Source organism: Nicotiana attenuata, chromosome 7 (genome assembly GCF_001879085.1).
Source record: "Nicotiana attenuata strain UT chromosome 7, NIATTr2, whole genome shotgun sequence".
In the NCBI taxonomy this organism is placed as follows: domain Eukaryota; kingdom Viridiplantae; phylum Streptophyta; class Magnoliopsida; order Solanales; family Solanaceae; genus Nicotiana; species Nicotiana attenuata.
In genome coordinates, this window is record NC_031995.1 from 62,403,046 (window position 1) to 62,419,710 (window position 16,665).

The 16,665-nt window shown below is 40.2% G+C and overlaps 1 protein-coding gene across 2 annotated transcripts; it reads right to left on the bottom strand.

Annotated features, from left to right (window-relative positions):
• On the bottom strand, positions 4,358-8,161 carry LOC109229209 (putative serine/threonine-protein kinase). Of its 2 annotated transcripts, none has more exons than XM_019394562.1 (7): positions 8,057-8,161; positions 7,840-7,959; positions 6,990-7,102; positions 6,533-6,743; positions 5,890-6,127; positions 5,657-5,807; positions 4,358-4,852 (listed from the first exon to the last, which is right to left on the bottom strand). In XM_019394562.1, exons 2-7 carry the CDS (start codon positions 7,889-7,891, stop codon positions 4,493-4,495), a joined length of 1,125 nt encoding a protein of 374 aa, XP_019250107.1. In that variant the 5' UTR covers positions 7,892-7,959; positions 8,057-8,161; the 3' UTR covers positions 4,358-4,492. The 2 variants fall into 2 exon arrangements, with proteins under 2 accessions (XP_019250107.1, XP_019250108.1); XM_019394563.1 differs by having other exon boundaries at positions 7,840-7,952; positions 8,057-8,134.

The following is a 16,665-nucleotide window of genomic DNA, read 5'->3' on the forward strand; positions in this document are numbered from 1 at the left end:
AATGTCGCCCACCTCAAGTACTTCCATTTTTAAGGGGCGTCTCCCGAGTCGTACTCTTTTTCCCTTACCTGAGTTTTGTCCCAATTGGGTTTTCTCGGGGAGGTTTTTAACGAGGCGGCGAAGGGGACACCCAGGGGCGTATGGAGACAGGTTTATCATACCGGCCAGTCGACGCGTTCTCCAGGCCGATATAATAAAGGGACTAGCCTAGTTGAGTCTCCATTATGTAAGCGGCTAAGGCCACCTTCTCCATTATGTAAGCGGCTAAGGCCACCAACTCCATTATGTAAGCGGCTAAGGCCACCAACTCCATTATGTAAGCGGCTAAGGCCACCAACTCCATTATGTAAGCGGCTAAGGCCACCTTCTCCATTATGTAAGCGGCTAAGGCCACCAACTCCATTATGTAAGCGACTAAGGCCACCAACTCCATCCTATGGGCCAAAGGCCATCGCTAATGATCGTCGACCCCGCTCGATGACGATGGATAACACTTCAACGACATTTGAAATTACATCCTATGGGCCAAAGGCCATCGCCAATGATCCTCGACCCCGCTCGACGACGACGGATAACACTTCAACGACAGTTGAAGTTACATCCTATGGGCCAAAGGCCATCGCCAATAATCGTCGACCCCGCTCGATGACGACGGATAACACTTCAACGACAGTTGAAGTTACATCCTATGGGCCAAAGGCCATCGCCAATGATCGTCGACCCCGCTCGACGATGATGGATAACACTTCAACGACAGTTGAAGTTACATCCTCTGGGCCAAAGGCCATCTCCAATGATCGTCGATCTCGCTCGACGACGACGGATAACACTTCCACGACAGTTGAAGTACATCCTATGGGCCAAAGGCCATCGCCAATGATCGTCGACCCCGCTCGACGGTGACAAACCATGTATAAACAAAGAACAACACAAAAGAATAGCAATAAAAGTATAATTCTTTCACTATGACAAGAATTATATACATTTAGTCCCATGGAGGACTCCCATTACATTCCAAAAAGAAAAGGCAAAACCTATACAAGTCTTAAGGAGCCTCGCCAGATATACCATCGCCATCCGCTTGCTCTCCTTCTTGACCATCGCCACCGAGGCGGTAAGTCTCATTAAACCATGGGTTGGACTCGAGCCGTTTGACGTCCTCCGAAGTATAGCCCTCTCGGTCAGGAGAGTCGGAGCTGTACCCACAAGCTACACGAGCGGCACGAGCCTCGCGCCACTGCTCCTGAACTTTCTCATCAGAGACCTGTTCCGCAACAAGAAGTTTTTTTATACACGTCCAATTTGGCCTCCGCATATATCCACATCTCGTGCGCATCTTGGGTCGCATCCCCGGGACGTGGCGGGGCAGTACACCTGAGGACATCGATCTCAGCCACCTTAGCTTCGAGCTCGGCTGTCAAAGCCGCCACCCTACGATGAAGATCGGTTACCTCCGCCGCCACTCCATGGCTAAGCTCCAACTCTTCCTCTCTCAGTTTGAGGAGTGATTCCAGCTCGCTATTACGAGCCACAGCCTTCACCAACTCCTCATCCGTTTTCTCCAGCTCCGCCGCCCTGCGGCTCAATTGTGCCTCCCTCTGTTCGAGGCCTTCCCGGAACACCTGGAATCGTGGATCTTGCCGGAAGAGATCTGCCGCCGCTTGATGCTTGGAGCGATACCGTTTATACCTCTTCACCATCTTATCAAAAACGGTTGTTTTCTTCTCCTCACGGCGCCTCCTCTCCACTTCCAAAACCAGGGTCTAAAAAAAAAGAGAGAATATATATACATGCATATGAGTTAGTACGCATCAAAATCAACTTCACGACACACGAAAGAACAGAGAAGTTACCTGTAACACCATACCAGCGATCCTCCAAGACAGCTCCGCATCGCTGACGGCGCTCAGCATCTCGCGCTCGGGGGAAGCACACAGTAGGGCCATCTCCAGCGCAGCCCGTTCGCTGTGCTGTAACAAGTTGTAAGCCCCTGGAATCACGATGCGGCAGCCAGGTCCGTTTGCTGTCATCTCCACGCGTGCATAGTTTTCCGCCATCTCATCCACATTCCCGTGGACGGCCTCAGCAGTGGGTCCTCCAGCGTCGCCACCGACAAGGGGCGATGAGCCACCCTCGGCAACACGAGACGAGCTGGTACCAACATTAGCATTTATCTGGTTGGCCGGCCTCCCCGAACGGATGGCGTCGGCCATAAAGACGGGCCTAGTTGTTTGCCGAGGCGCATCACTCTCTTCATCTCCAGTCGCCACCGCTTTATCCGTTACGAGCCTCCTCCTTTTTCTCTCCTCAGGCTCCTCGCCCTCGGAAGGCTCGTCCGCAGGTTTGCGGAGACAATGTCGACGGCCTCGCCTCACTTATAGCCACCTCCGCAGGAGCAGCCTCTTGTAAAGAGGCTATGGTCACCCCTTCCCTGACAGAAGCACAAAGTATTTCCTGTGCATTCTAACCAACATCTGATCGGGAGGAGGTGGATGCCGTCGCCCACCTCTTAGGAGCACTTCGACCTGGCAATAAAAATAATTTAGCTGACGCAAGTTCGTGAAAGCGACTAGTTAAAGTCGAAGAAATACCTGAAGGGCTCGCAGGACCGTAATGTTCAAAGAATTCAGCCCACGTACGGGTCTCTTCCGCGAGAGGCAGCAGACTGGACACCCACTGCTTAATATCGGTTATGAACCGGGGGACGCGAGCTATTGCTGCAAAATAACAGAAAAATCATAAGGTTGGTATAATCGATACCGCTAAAGTCACGTACGATAAATGACTCGACGGATAGGAATACTTACGTCTCGAATTCCACCACTCAGGGAATCCGACGGGGTTAGACACCAGGTGCTCCGTCTTGATAAAGAAGTATCTACGCCAATAGCCCCGGTTAGCCCGATCGTCGGTTTGCACGACCAACCCCTTCGAGCCACGATTCTTTAGATGCAGCATGGTGCCCCTCAGGTAGCTGGCGCTGAATAGCTGCAATAGGTGGTGGACAGAGACCTCCAGCCCGGCCAGCTCCGCGTATGTAGACATTACCCTACATACCTTTAGGGTATACGGAGTGAGTTGGGTGGGACACATGTTGTAGAAACGGCAGAGTTCTTCCGCCAACGGAAGAAGGGGGAGGCCATAGCCGATCAAAAAGGGATATTCGTAAAACGTACAGTACCCCGGTCTATGGGTGTTCGCGTAGTCCGCTCCTGCTAAAACCATCTCCACGTGAGCGGGTATATCATACGACGCACGAAGAGTATCTAAATCAGTTTGTTTTAACTCTGATTTCTCCCAAAGTTGTTCGGGAGAATCCCGTTGAAAGTCCCTCCTAATAAGGAGTTGCTTCGGGAGCACGTTATCTACGGTAAGAGGGGTGAGATCCTCCCCTTTCTCTCACTTACTGCCGCCGGATGGAGGTGGTATGTCAGATGATTTATTATTACGAGCCCCCGGCACGTTATCCCATTTAGGTTTTGTCATGGTTTCCGATTAAGGAGTGATGTACTACACAACCACAAGTGTACTTTTAGGGAAGCAGTGATTTTTCGTAAAAAGAAAGCGTTTTCTTGAAATAGTTGGAAAACGTTTGTAGATGATCTAAAGTTAGGATAATTTGAACCCTTTCCCTATTTATAGGATTGGGTAGCGTTGAAATCGAAGAGGCAAGACCCCAAACAGGCGCAGGAAACCAAGCATCAGAACACCTTTTGTACTTCCTCGGGAACACGCGTAATGATGACGCCTGCATATGGTGACATCATCTCAGGGAGGGAATTGCGCCCCAATATGTCAACAAATTCAAATGATCGCCCCTCCACGTCGTCGTCTCCAAACATGGTCAAAATTTTCCTAATACAAGGATCATGGTTCCGTCCATCGGCGACGCACTTCGTTACGTCACCAACGAACGGAGGGACTATCTGTATGGGGTCAAATTCTGCCCACTACAGTAGCAACGACCCACGACTAAAATAGCCGAAGTAGAGGGGACGACCTAAGAATGTCAGAGCGAAAGCGTGCCCTTAGGTCTCGTCGTCTCCTCGAAAGCACGTGACCTATCCCTGTATTATTTTATAATTTTTGAGGGGGTTCACTTGTTATATAAAGGAGAATCCCAATGTTGTAAAAGGCATGAGATCTTTCAATAATAAGCTATCTTTCTTTCTATTTCTCTCTCTCTCTAAACAAGCTTTCTCTTACTCTCTCGAATATCCAAGTTGTTGAAACAATCACAAGCATAATACAAACTTCTAGGTCTCATTATATTCGATTACGATTTACCTGTGAATTATTTTGATTGTTTTTCGCTTATAAAGTAATTAGTATCTTTTGAGCAAAACAGGGAGTACTATATAAGAAGATATAAGTAGTTCATTTTTGTACTGAAGATTCTTCCTTGCTTGTTTATCAGCCACTGCTAACTTTATAATTCATGAAAAGGTTTATAAAATGGGTAGCTTAATGAGAGCCAATACATCAGTTAACATTATCTAGGAAGCATTTGTGTGACACTCTGAAAACTCTCAAACTTTGTTGATGTTGCAAATGGATTAACAGATTGCACTCCTTTCTTGTCCCTGGAGGATGATTTCTGCAAACTATCATAACTTGATTGTTTCGAGCTATGTGGTCTGTAGACTCCTGGCGCAGTTAACAACTTCTCATTGAGATTGACTTCTTTAGACAACATATCAATCACTTGTTTCATGTTAGGTCTTTGCGTAGGTGCTGCTTGTGTGCAAAAAAGAGCAACTTTGATGAAGCGCAGTAATTCAGCTTCTGGATACTCTGTTAGCTCTGGATCAACGATATCTAGAAGCCGCCCTTCTTCTCTAAGCTTCCATACCTGCAGAGTGTAAACCTTCAGAACTAAAGTAAAATTATAATCATTTTGAGTAATGCCAATGACTGGCCCATCTGCTGTGTATTCAAACCTTTTTAAGAACTTCCGGACTTCTAAAGGTGTGGCTTAACGGTCAATCAAGAAGGTGAAAACACAGAGATCAAGGATCAAATCCGAGAGAAGAAAATGCTAGGTGATTTTTCACATATACCTAAAATTCTAAACCTTGGTAGATAAGTTAATCTGGTGCTTGTGCTGATGGGAAATAACGGGTATTCAGTGGAATAGTCAATGTGCAGGCGAGCAGACTTGGACACTACCATTATAAATTAAAAAGTACGCTATCCTTACGATCCAGGAGGTCACGGGTTCGAGCCGTGGAAACAGCCTCTTGCAGAAATGCAGGGTAAGGTTGCGTACGATTGACCCTATGGTCTGGCCCTTCCCCGGACCCCGCGCATAGCGGGAGCTTAGTGCACCGGGCTGCCCTTTGCTATCCTTACGATCCAAAAGACTTATTCAAAGGTTTCAGCTAATGCAAGACCTTCAGAATCCATAAACCTTAGCATATTCTTTTTCTTCTTCTTTCACACATTGAGTAATCATGATTTAACATTTACCATTTTTCGTGTGTTCTGTGATTGATCCAACATACATTAAATTTAAGTTAGGAAAGTTAAACCATGTAAAGTCCAGTGAAGGAGGCCATCAGATGCAGATCTCTAAGTATTTTTAGTTGACTTCCATCTAAAACATTATTATTACTAATGAATCTTGAAGAACATAAAGCTGAAAGTATAATCCTACCCATTCCACCAGAATCAAGAGATCCACTCCAAATGCTGCTTTACTACTGCTTCTTCCACTTATGATCTCAAGTAGAAGAACTCCGAAACTGTAGACATCAGCCTTTTTTGTGAGTTGTCCGAACAAGGCGTACTCGGGAGCAAGATAACCTCTGCAACACATGAGAAGATCAATAAACAACAAGACAAGAAAAGAGAGAGAATGTTATTGAAATGAAATTAAATGGAACTCACACTGTTCCAGCCACTCGCGTACTAAGATGAGTCACATTTTCAGGGAAAAGCTTTGCCAGACCAAAATCGCCAATTTTAGGTTGAAGGTTTTCATCAATAAGGACATTACTGGCCTTAATATCTCGATGAACAATTGGTGGTGTTGCTTCCTCATGAAGAAATGCTAAACCAGATGATGTACCTAAACATATAGCAACTCTCTTGGGCCAATCCAGGGCAACACGTTTACCTTTAGAACCTGCAATGACAATTTACACATTGGTGAGCCATGCACTTGGATTTACATTCCTTGAAAAAGTGAAATACAAAACAATAAATTTCAAAGAACTTCCAAGAACTTTTTCAACGGCTCAAGTCCAACGGTCAAGGTATTATTACCCCCTTGGGTTTTAAACCAAAGGCGCCTCAATAAAGGAATTCTTGTTCCTGCCTCATATGGCTAACTTTCCATCCCATTCCAATGTGGGATTTGGCAAAGGCAAGCTTAATAACGAACCCCTTACAAGTTCAATCGCTAGTGGTACGTGCTATTACATTTTCTGCCTATCAACCATATCTTCATGAATTGTAATGGGAACCCATAACTTTAACTAGTACATGTTCATCTGGTTCAGAATGAGTTTTCGAACTTTGTGAAAATTACCAAGTAAAGCACAAGCAAGGCTGTTATTCTCCAAGTATTCATATATCAACATTCTATTGCCACTCTCAACACAGCAACCAATCAACTGAACAAGATTTGGATGTCGAGTATCTGAAATCATATTAATCTCTGTCAAGAATTCTTTGGTCCCTTGTTTTGATTCAGCAGAGAGACATTTAATGGCAACACGAGTTCCATCTCTCAAAACTCCCTACATTTATAGAACAAAGTTGCATAAGTACAGACTTTCTCAAATGAAGCAAAAAACACAAAGTGGAAATTACTTGAAGATTTGACTTATATATACTGATTGTGTAAAGTATTTTTACACTATCAATGTATTTTTTTAGTTGTAGCAAGTAATCCGCCTTATTTTCTAACTTACTAATCCCATTTTTTATAGACAGTTACTTGGAGTTATCCTTTTAGGGTAATTTGATATTGCAAAAAAGTTTACCTTATAAACAACTCCAAAACCGCCACCTCCTATCTTGTTAGATGGATGGAAGTGTCTTGTTGCTGATCTCAATGAGTTATATGAAAAAAGCCTCACATTGTTGGTGTTAAGCTCTAAACAATGTGAACACAAGAAGAATGTGAAGTTCTCAAAACTGGATAAAAAAAAGCACAATAGAATCAAAAGAATTACTCCTAAGACTCTGTAACCATTCAAACCATACAATTTGTTTGCAAAAAAGATATAGAGAAGCATTTCTTTAGTGTTTTTATGTCCTATAGGAAGCATTCAACATCTGAAAACTAAGGACTTTCTTCTCTAGGGTCAGAGAAATAATCCTGATTTTAGCATAGATATGAGATGGCCATAAATTAAAATTCTCAAGCAGTACTAAGGTCTATAGACTTAGAATCTCAGGCTCGAGCATTGGTAATGGAGAAACACATAGTAGGGAGCGCTACTCCTTTATTAGCCCTACACAACTCGAATCTGTAATAGGCGACTAGTGAATTTTGGATACTGGATGGTTAAGCAGGAAAAAAATCCCAATTCTGATGAAGGTAAGATTAGAAATTTGGAGAGGAAACAAATTTGAAAAAGTTCTTTTGTACACTTCAGACTTTTTTATTTTCTGGAGATCACGCGTAATAACATGAGACACAAAGACCAATATAGCGAAAAAATAGGACAACATCTACCATGGTTCTTGCAGTTTGTTGACTATTTAGAGTTTTCAACTGTTTAATTCCAAATACAAAACATCAGGATTAAAATCTCTGGGAAGGGGAAAAAAAAGTAGTTGCAGCATGTCAATAAGTAAAATCTTGAAAGAAATTATGACTGTTGTTACCTTGGACCTGAATCTCTCTATTATCCTTACATCCAAAGCAACTACAACCCATTGCTGAAATATTCACAATTTTTAGCTTTCTAGTCCCTCTTTAATCCTTCTGTCACCTATCTCTGCAAACTTCACCAAATATAGAAAAACAAAGAGAAAACATCAAAATCAACTACTCTATATGAGATCCACTCAAATGTTCAAAATTTAGAGACTAATACTATACCTGATTTCTTGGTGTGTTTGAAAATCCCAAGCCATTAGTGTGAAGAGAGTTGAAACAAAAGGCAAGCTGAATGCGATATGTAACTTTATACTACTCCCTCCGTTCCCTCCGTTCCAATTTACTCCCTCCCCTCCAAAATAAGTGATTTTTGGCCTTTTTCTTGTGGTCCAAAATAAGTGATTTTTTCAGATTTCAAGAATAAATTAACTATTTTTTTCCTACATTGTCCTTAAAGTAAATGGTGTTGGAATATGTGTTAGGAGTGTTTACGTAAGATAGTAAAGGTTAATATGGTCAATTCCATTACTAATTAATGCTAAAAGGTGAATTTCTTAATTTATGTGAAAACATACAAAAAATCACTTATTTTGGACCGGAGGGAGTACGTGAACCTGTTTGACTGGGCACGGAGTTTAAGAAAAAATGAAGACTTTTGGAATTTGTGGTACTAAACAATTCAAAAAGGGGCCCAGAGTATTTGTGTGGTTATAAAAGCTTCTCATTAAGGCTAGAATTGTAATTTTAAGCTAAATTGTTTCCAAATTTAGAAAGGGGTCATTTTTTTGGAACGGACCAAAAAGGAAATAGGTTCACATAAACTGAAACGGAGTGATTACTTGTCATATACAGTAGATAAGTTTATATACTTTGTACCTGGTACTAAATGCTACTAGTATTAATTAAATGTATTTATTAATACAAAATGAGAAAGCGATCGGGTTGGCTAACTAGAAGGTGAATAAATGAGAGAAGCTGCTATTGATGTTGACTTTGTATTTTCATAGAAAATCTTTAGTATATTTAAAAGGGCAGCTTAGTGCACGAAAGCATCCCGTATTCACACAGGATACGGAATGTTATGTAGACAGCCTATCCTGATGTAAGCATCAGTTTTCAGAGGCGGATTTATGATTTAAACTCTATGGATTCAACTTTTAAGGTTTTCAGCATTAAACTCATTATATTTTTAAAGTTATGGGTTCATATCTACCAGCAATCAGAGGCGGAGCCAGAATTTCAATTTTATGGGTTCTGAATTTTGGGACCACGACTTCAAGTGTTAATGTCTCGATTCAAGATTTAATATTTATACATTTTCATGAATTCAAAATACCAAATACACTATTTGAGCAAAAGCTACTGGGTTCGGCAGAACCCGTAGGTCGGCTTGTGCCTCCGCCCTACTTGTAGTTTTAGTAAATTTCTACACATAAATTTATACTCCGCGTCGAAAATTATACGTTCAATTGAACCCGTTATTAGAATACTACATCCGCCCCTGTCAGTGGCTGATTATACGGCTCGAATCTTTGACCTATAGGTTACGAGATACTACACTTCACACTAAATATCGTATTTCGCTACGTTGTTCATCAATGCAAGAGCCGAGATATCGGTTTCCAAGAGTCGTTTATGTTTCAAAACAAGCACAAGTTCTCCCGCCTGCACCGCAAACGGGGCGCGGAGACCACTTTACCTTTCCTATATATCAAGAAGAGAAATGGATTTTACTTTCTTTTTGTTGACAAGGAGCTTAAATAGTCTACTGTGTATAAGAGTATGTTGAAATTTTTATCAGGATTCTTTTCTTTGACATATCTACGAGAGAAAAGCAGTAGAATTGGTCCACCTAAATAAAAGGTCATTTTCAACTACCAGCTTACTTTATGTGCCTCTTGTGATGTTCGGTAGAAGGAACACCAAAAGCAGAGCTAACACATTTGGCATTTATTTTTATTTCAAGATTTCAATTTCATTCGTATAATAGGAGTACTTATTTATACAAACAATATAAGTAATAAATTAGTCAAACTAATATTTTAGACTCAGTATCCAATCAATTAGTATATGATTATACAAGATAAAACGGATGAAATATTTAAATAAATAAAAACAAAAGAAGCATTCAAAGCGGAGAACGCGCAGGGGAAGTATTTTACGTGATTGCTCTATTTTCAGCCATAAGCTTCTTTAAAAAAATTAAAAAGAAAACATCATTCTTTTACTGGGTTGGGCGATCACATATCTACATATAAAAAATATTCATGCAGTGCAAATCAAGATGTAATGTTGGAATAAACTTTCATTTTTTCATATACCATACTCTTTTATCAAAGTCTCTCACGAAATCAAATCTTGAATTGTGAGAGTAATTAAACCCAAAAAGTCAATACGCGTTATAACCTTTTTTCTTGTAAGGCTAAAATCTTTAGGTTATAAACACAAGTTGTTAAATTAAGTAAAAGAGTTAGGTTCTAGCTTAAATGTGGTATTATTTTATTTTTATGACGATAGTATGTATGGGGTAAAATTGGTTAACGATAGCTGGGCGAATGATGGAGTGATACGTAGAACTACAGACAGGTGGGGTGTGAGTCAGCAAACAGATGGCACCGGATGCAAGCATGCAATCAGTACTGAACGAATCCCAAAGATAGAGCAGCCAATAACAAAGATTCAAAGCATTATTATCGGATAACATTCAATGGGCAGTCATTACAGAGAATATCTACATTTATAGCCAACTGTTATGCAACCATCAATGACGATTTTATTCTCATTCAGGAGGAGCTTGATTTGAGGATCCTGTCTCCCTGAGTAAAGCTATAAATAGGAAAAGCTATAATCTACTTTCATACACTCACTTTTAGTTCTCGAACATTGCTCACTCTTGCCATTGAACAGGCTAAGTTCTTGGTTAAGCTTGTAATCTTCCTTAGTTTCATATAACTATCTTACTTTTGTTCTTATCTGTTTATTATTTTTAGGTCAATTCGTTTGTCTATAAATCACGCTATAAATTTATTTGTATCGTTTTGCGGGTAAACTGTTTGGCGTCCAACGTGGGGCATAGACATCTGCATAATTGCTTTGAACCATTCGCTTGTTACTAACAAATTTTGATTCTTTCCTTAGTAAAAGAAAATAAGATATGGTAGTTAATGATGTCAACAACGCTTACAACGTTAGAGCACACGATGAACGGGAAGATGTGTTCTAGTGTGATTATTCAACCAGCAAAACCCGCAACGAAGGGGACGAAGCAACCCCGATTCGCGAAGGACAATATCCTCAGCATGTGTGAGGCCCGACTCCTGATGATGCGGAGGATGAGCATGTTGTCGAAACAGTCAAAACCCTGAGAGAAAAACAAATGGCGATTACGGATCACCTCTCGAAGCAAGATCGGGTGATGACGGAATTGAAGCAGGCGTTATCGGGTGCTTCCAATAACGCTAATGGAAGGTCTCTGGTTCCTCCCTGTGTTCCCGCAAATCAGACGGCTCAAAGAACCGATAACAATACTCCAAGGGATGAGGTCGGTTTCGACGAGGCTGGAGGGATCGGTAGTGGATCTAGGAACAATAATTTAAATGACCCTTTTAAAATCGAGCTCATGAGATTCATGAGAGAAATAAATGAACGTATGGATCAGAACGTGAAGTAGTTTCATGCTCGTATGGATCAGATCCCGGGAGCGCCGCCAGTGATAAAGGGACCAGATTCAAGGAAGTATACGCAGTTACCATTTAAGCCAAGTGCGGCACTAAAATTGATCCCAAAGAGATTTAAGATGCCGGATATACCAAAATTGTTACACCCCATATTTTGGTACATGAAAGTACGCCATGAGTAAATTGATATAAGCTCGGGAATGAGATTATTTTTGAGGTTATAAGTATTATGTTATTTCAAACAAGTGATAAGTAAATTCGTGAAGGTTAGAGGGTAAACAAATCAAAGAAATGAGTTCCGTCGAAGTTTGTCATTTTGGGATAAAATACGGTCCGAGCTATAATACCCGGTATTTATGGACTAGTGCCATAAAAGGTACCACCTGACCATGATAGTAAGGTGTATAAGGTGTGTTAAAAGTGAGTAGTATTTTAAATAATTTGAGATGATTCTTAATTATGTGAATAACTGGTTTATTATTGGTTAATGGGGGAATTAACAAGTTAATTATCAATTAGTGGTTGATTAACTAAAGTCTTTGGATAAAGACCAAGCCAAAAACGTGGCAGCCCCCATTCCAAGATTTGTGACGCCTATATTAGGAATGAAAGGTGTTACGCTTGAAGAACTTAGGTGAAACTAAGCTAGACATATGGGGCCCACCTAATAATTAAGGATAACTTTCCAAATTCAACATTATCTTCAAATCTCTTAAGAAAAGAACATAGTAACGTTCTTTCTAAGAGAGTTCAACCAAGCTTTCCATTTTCATGTAACGTTATTCCTAAACTCTTAAGAAGAGTTTCAGCAAGCTTTCCATTACATAACATTAATTCTAAATCTCTTGAGAAAGAGTTTCAACAAAGATGATTTTGCAATAGCAACGTTATTGCTTTGAGCATTTCGTACGGATTGTTCCCTATTTCGATCTTGTCATTACGTATTTCGTCGCAATTAACGTGTGTTAGAGGGATTGTCAAGAAGGTTATCCCTTCTTTCCTTTTGGCATGATCCATACGTTGCAAACGAAACGAGCAAATGTACAACTTCCATAAATGACTCTATTCATAGAAATGCTAGAGATACTTATATTATTGATTCACCATGTATCATATTATTTTATCGTCTGTTCATGGGTCTAAGAAAATACGTAAGTTGAAAAAGTTTACTTCATGATATTATTCAAAGACACAATGGTCTTATGACATTCCCAAAGATTTTATTGACGTACTTCTCATGCATTGCATTCACATATACATGTACATTGACCCATGACCTGATGGCGTTATATACACGTATATATGTTTATGGGATATGGAAAAAGGTTAAGGCGTTATATACGCACTACCAACTGATCATCTGGTATACGTTAATGATATTGCCCACAGTGGCCGAGATGATATGATGGGACGCCCTCAGAGGCTTGATGATGTTATGAACGCATATACCTGTGCATGGCATGATATTTATACGCATATGCATGACATTATGATATTAAATGATTCACAGAGCTGTTTAGACATACATGTCGAGTCTTTTACTCCACGTTTCTCTCATGTCTATTATTTACTGATTTTCATTCCTTACATACCCGGTACATTATTTGTGCTCACGTCCCTTTTGCCTGGGGCGCTGCGTTTCATGCCCGTAGGTCCGGATAGACAGGTCGAGAGTCCTCCAAGTAGGCTATCAGCTCAGCGGAAGATTTTGGTGCGTTCCATTTGCTCCGGAGTTGCTTATTTGGTCAGTATAATTAGGACATGTATTGATTGGTATGGCGGGGCTCAAACTCGACCTTTATGATACATATTGTGAGCACGTGATTTTTTCCCTATATATGAATTATTCCCACAAAATTCGAACAAAAAGATTTTTCTTTATTTTTACAATTTTTGTGCATTTTTGTGTCATTTTTTGATAATTGTTTGCATTTTGTTTGTGCATGTTAATTCATATAAAATACAAAAAATATGCATCTGCATTTAGGATTTTATTTCATATTTTACTATTAATTAGGGATTAAGTTGTTTTAAAATAAGATATGAAAAATGACAAAAATAGTTCACTTTAGCATTTTTTTTTGCTTTAATTATGAAATTGTCGCAAAATAGTTTTAAAGTAATTCTAGGCATTAATTAGTTTAGTTTAATTTTTATTTTTATTTCTGCAATCTTTATAAATCAACAAAAATTATAAAAAATTACAAAATAGAAAAAGAATAAAAAGAGAGAAATAATTAAAGAGATTTGAATAAATAAGGAAAGGGAAGAAAAAAGAATAGGATGCCCAAAATTGGGCTCGTTGCCTTCCAGCCCAAGGGAATTAATTCCCTTCCCACGCCCAGGCCCAATACCCCCGCCCGGTCCAGCCCCCAACTCACCCGAAACGATGCCGTTTTTAGGCATCAGTAATCCCAGCCCTTGATTTCCCTCTCATCCGACGGCCCACGATTTTTTGAGGGTAAATATTAAACGTTCGTTTGGATTAATTAAAATCAAAGACCAAACTGGTCTTCCTCGTACCAGCCCTAATCCTCGCTGGAATCCCTCGCCGGCGGGAAACGCAACCAACGCCGATGACCGCCAAATTAACACCATCGATTCCCCCCAACCTCCTCTTTCCATTCCCCATGTTCCTATACCTCGAATCTACCTAGAAAGCTTCGAATATCCGTTCGAAGTTTTCCGGCCAGTGCGTCACCTATGCCAAATGACCCTGAATTTACACCATAGACTCGCCTTCACCTTCTCGTCCCTAATACCCAAGCCGTGTTCCTCGAATCTGGCCGGAACGGTTCGAATTTGATTTTTTTTTAATTTTCCGGCCAAGAACCCTAACCCAAAATCTTTGTGATTTTGGACCATAATATCCTTAACCAGGTATTTTCTTGTGAAAACACATGGTTGGGGATGTTACATGTCAAAGATTCGGACGTCGGCGGCTGGCCGGAGTTCCTATTATTAGTAAGTTTCTTGTTTTCATTTTTCTTAATTAATTTCTTTCTCATTTTCCGTTATTCTGCATGTTGAAGTTTAGGGCTCAGCTTCTTAATGTTTAATTTATGTTTGTTCTTTGTTGACTTTACTGTTATTTTGGTTGTGTTTTGCTTATAATTGTTTCTTTATCTTTAGATTAGTTTGATTATGTTTTGGTCTTGATTAGTCTATTGGCTGGATTTTAGCTTTGGGCAGAAATATTTGGCTCGATTGATTGGTTTAGGATTAATGGTAGTTAATTAAGACTAGTCCGTTGGTTAATCAGAAACAAAAGGGAATTGGGGCAGTTAATTATTTGGTTTAGTTCAGGGAAGGGGTAAGGGTAGTTTGGGGAATCAGCAAAGAGGAATAAAATTATACTGGGGAGGTCACATGTGGGCAAATTTAGGTCTTATTTAGGGGAGGGTAGGTGATAGAAGTTTCTAGCATTTTTGTTTGCCTATAAATAGGCATTGAATTGCCTTGAGGAGGGGGTTGGGTTTTTTTTTGGAGCTTTCAGCCTAAGAAATCCCAAAGTTTTCAGCCTCCAAAACTCCCCTTCATAACTTTCTCTCTAATCTCCAGATTTGATTTGAAATTCAAATAGTCAAAAACCCAAAAACAATAGAAAACCTTCAAAAAATCAAAAAAAAAGTATTGCTCCGTTAGAAATTTCAGGATAACTTCAGCTCTTAGATAGTGAAATTGGACTGATCCTAGGCTGCTGAAGTTTCAGTCATTCGCTGATTTGTTTTCAAGTGGAATTAGACTCATATAAGCTGATTTTGGGTCAAGTGTTGGTCTGTTCAAGCTGTGTTGATTGGTTTGGTACTATTCAAGCTGTCTCGATTGGTCTTTGTGTTTGATTTGGCGTGAAATTTCCTCTGGATCATTTGACGTCATCTCCTGGGTTGATTCACACTGATTTTGCTGTTGGAAACTGTTACTGCTGCTGATTCTCTTCTTTGTTCATTGCAATTGATTTTCAGGTACACACTTAAATTTGCCCTGATGTAACCTTCAGTTGGAGTGAATGAAGCCCTATTTCCAATCTCGCTCATGCTATAACATGCCTGGACTGTTAAACTAGTTTAAATTGGACTATGATGTAAGGCTAGTTGATTATAGGGTAGATTTGTGGTTTAATTCTGATCTGAATGTAATTAATCTGACTGTAACGGGACTGCCTGGACTGTTTTTGATTGATTACAAGTGTCATCTGTTAGTTGATTGGCTGTAATAGCTAAATTGAAGTTAGTTTCATGTTAGTTGTTAGACGAAATAGGAGCTGGTTGTTCTGCTGTGTCTGTATTGCGCAGGTTCATAGGTTAGATTAGGTAGAGTATAAATAACTGGAATATTGTGAGTAGTTGGCATTGCTGTAGATTTCTAAATTTTTAGCTGTATCTGACTATTGATATTGTTAGCTTAATATAGTCTTAAGGTTGGTACTTCTGAGCAACCAAATGTTCAAATAGGTAAATACTTAAACGAAATTTTTTGCATGTCTTTGGATATAAAATCAGGTTGTTAGTCGTTCTGTATACTGTAAGTGAATTTTGATTCCACGATTGAGATTTCAGTTTTCAAAAGTAGTCATCTAGGGCCTCAATAAAGATCAGAAAAAAAACATGCAAGTAGCTCGAGTAATAAATTGCGTTGTTGAATTGAATCGTGATTAGTAATTATCCAGCCATAATCGTGTTGGTGCTCGGTTGAGTAAGGTACCAGGTGCCCGTTGTGGCCCATAGGTTTGGGTCGTGACAGAAGTGGTATTAGAGCAGTTCTGTCCTAGGGAGTCTACAAGCCGTGTCTAGTAGAGTCTTGTTTATGGGTGTGTTGTGCACCACACTTATAGGCAGGAGGCTACAGGGCATTTAGGACTGTCACTATTTCTTCTTACTCTAGATCGTGTGGTAGAGCTCAGTTGTAAGAACTCAATTTCCTAAACTCTATCTTATTCATAATTCGACGATGCCTACATCTAGAAAGACGGTTGATAAAAGATTGCATGTGGCTGTGAAAGAGTTGAGTCAGAGGAACTCGATTTTGCATGATGCTTATGATGAGTAAATGTAAGGTCTTCAGTAGATCATGTGTGTACTAAGACGTGTAAGCCTCTCGATAAGGAGCCTTAAGTCAAAGAATATCTTTCCACCCCTAAAGGCAATGAGAGAT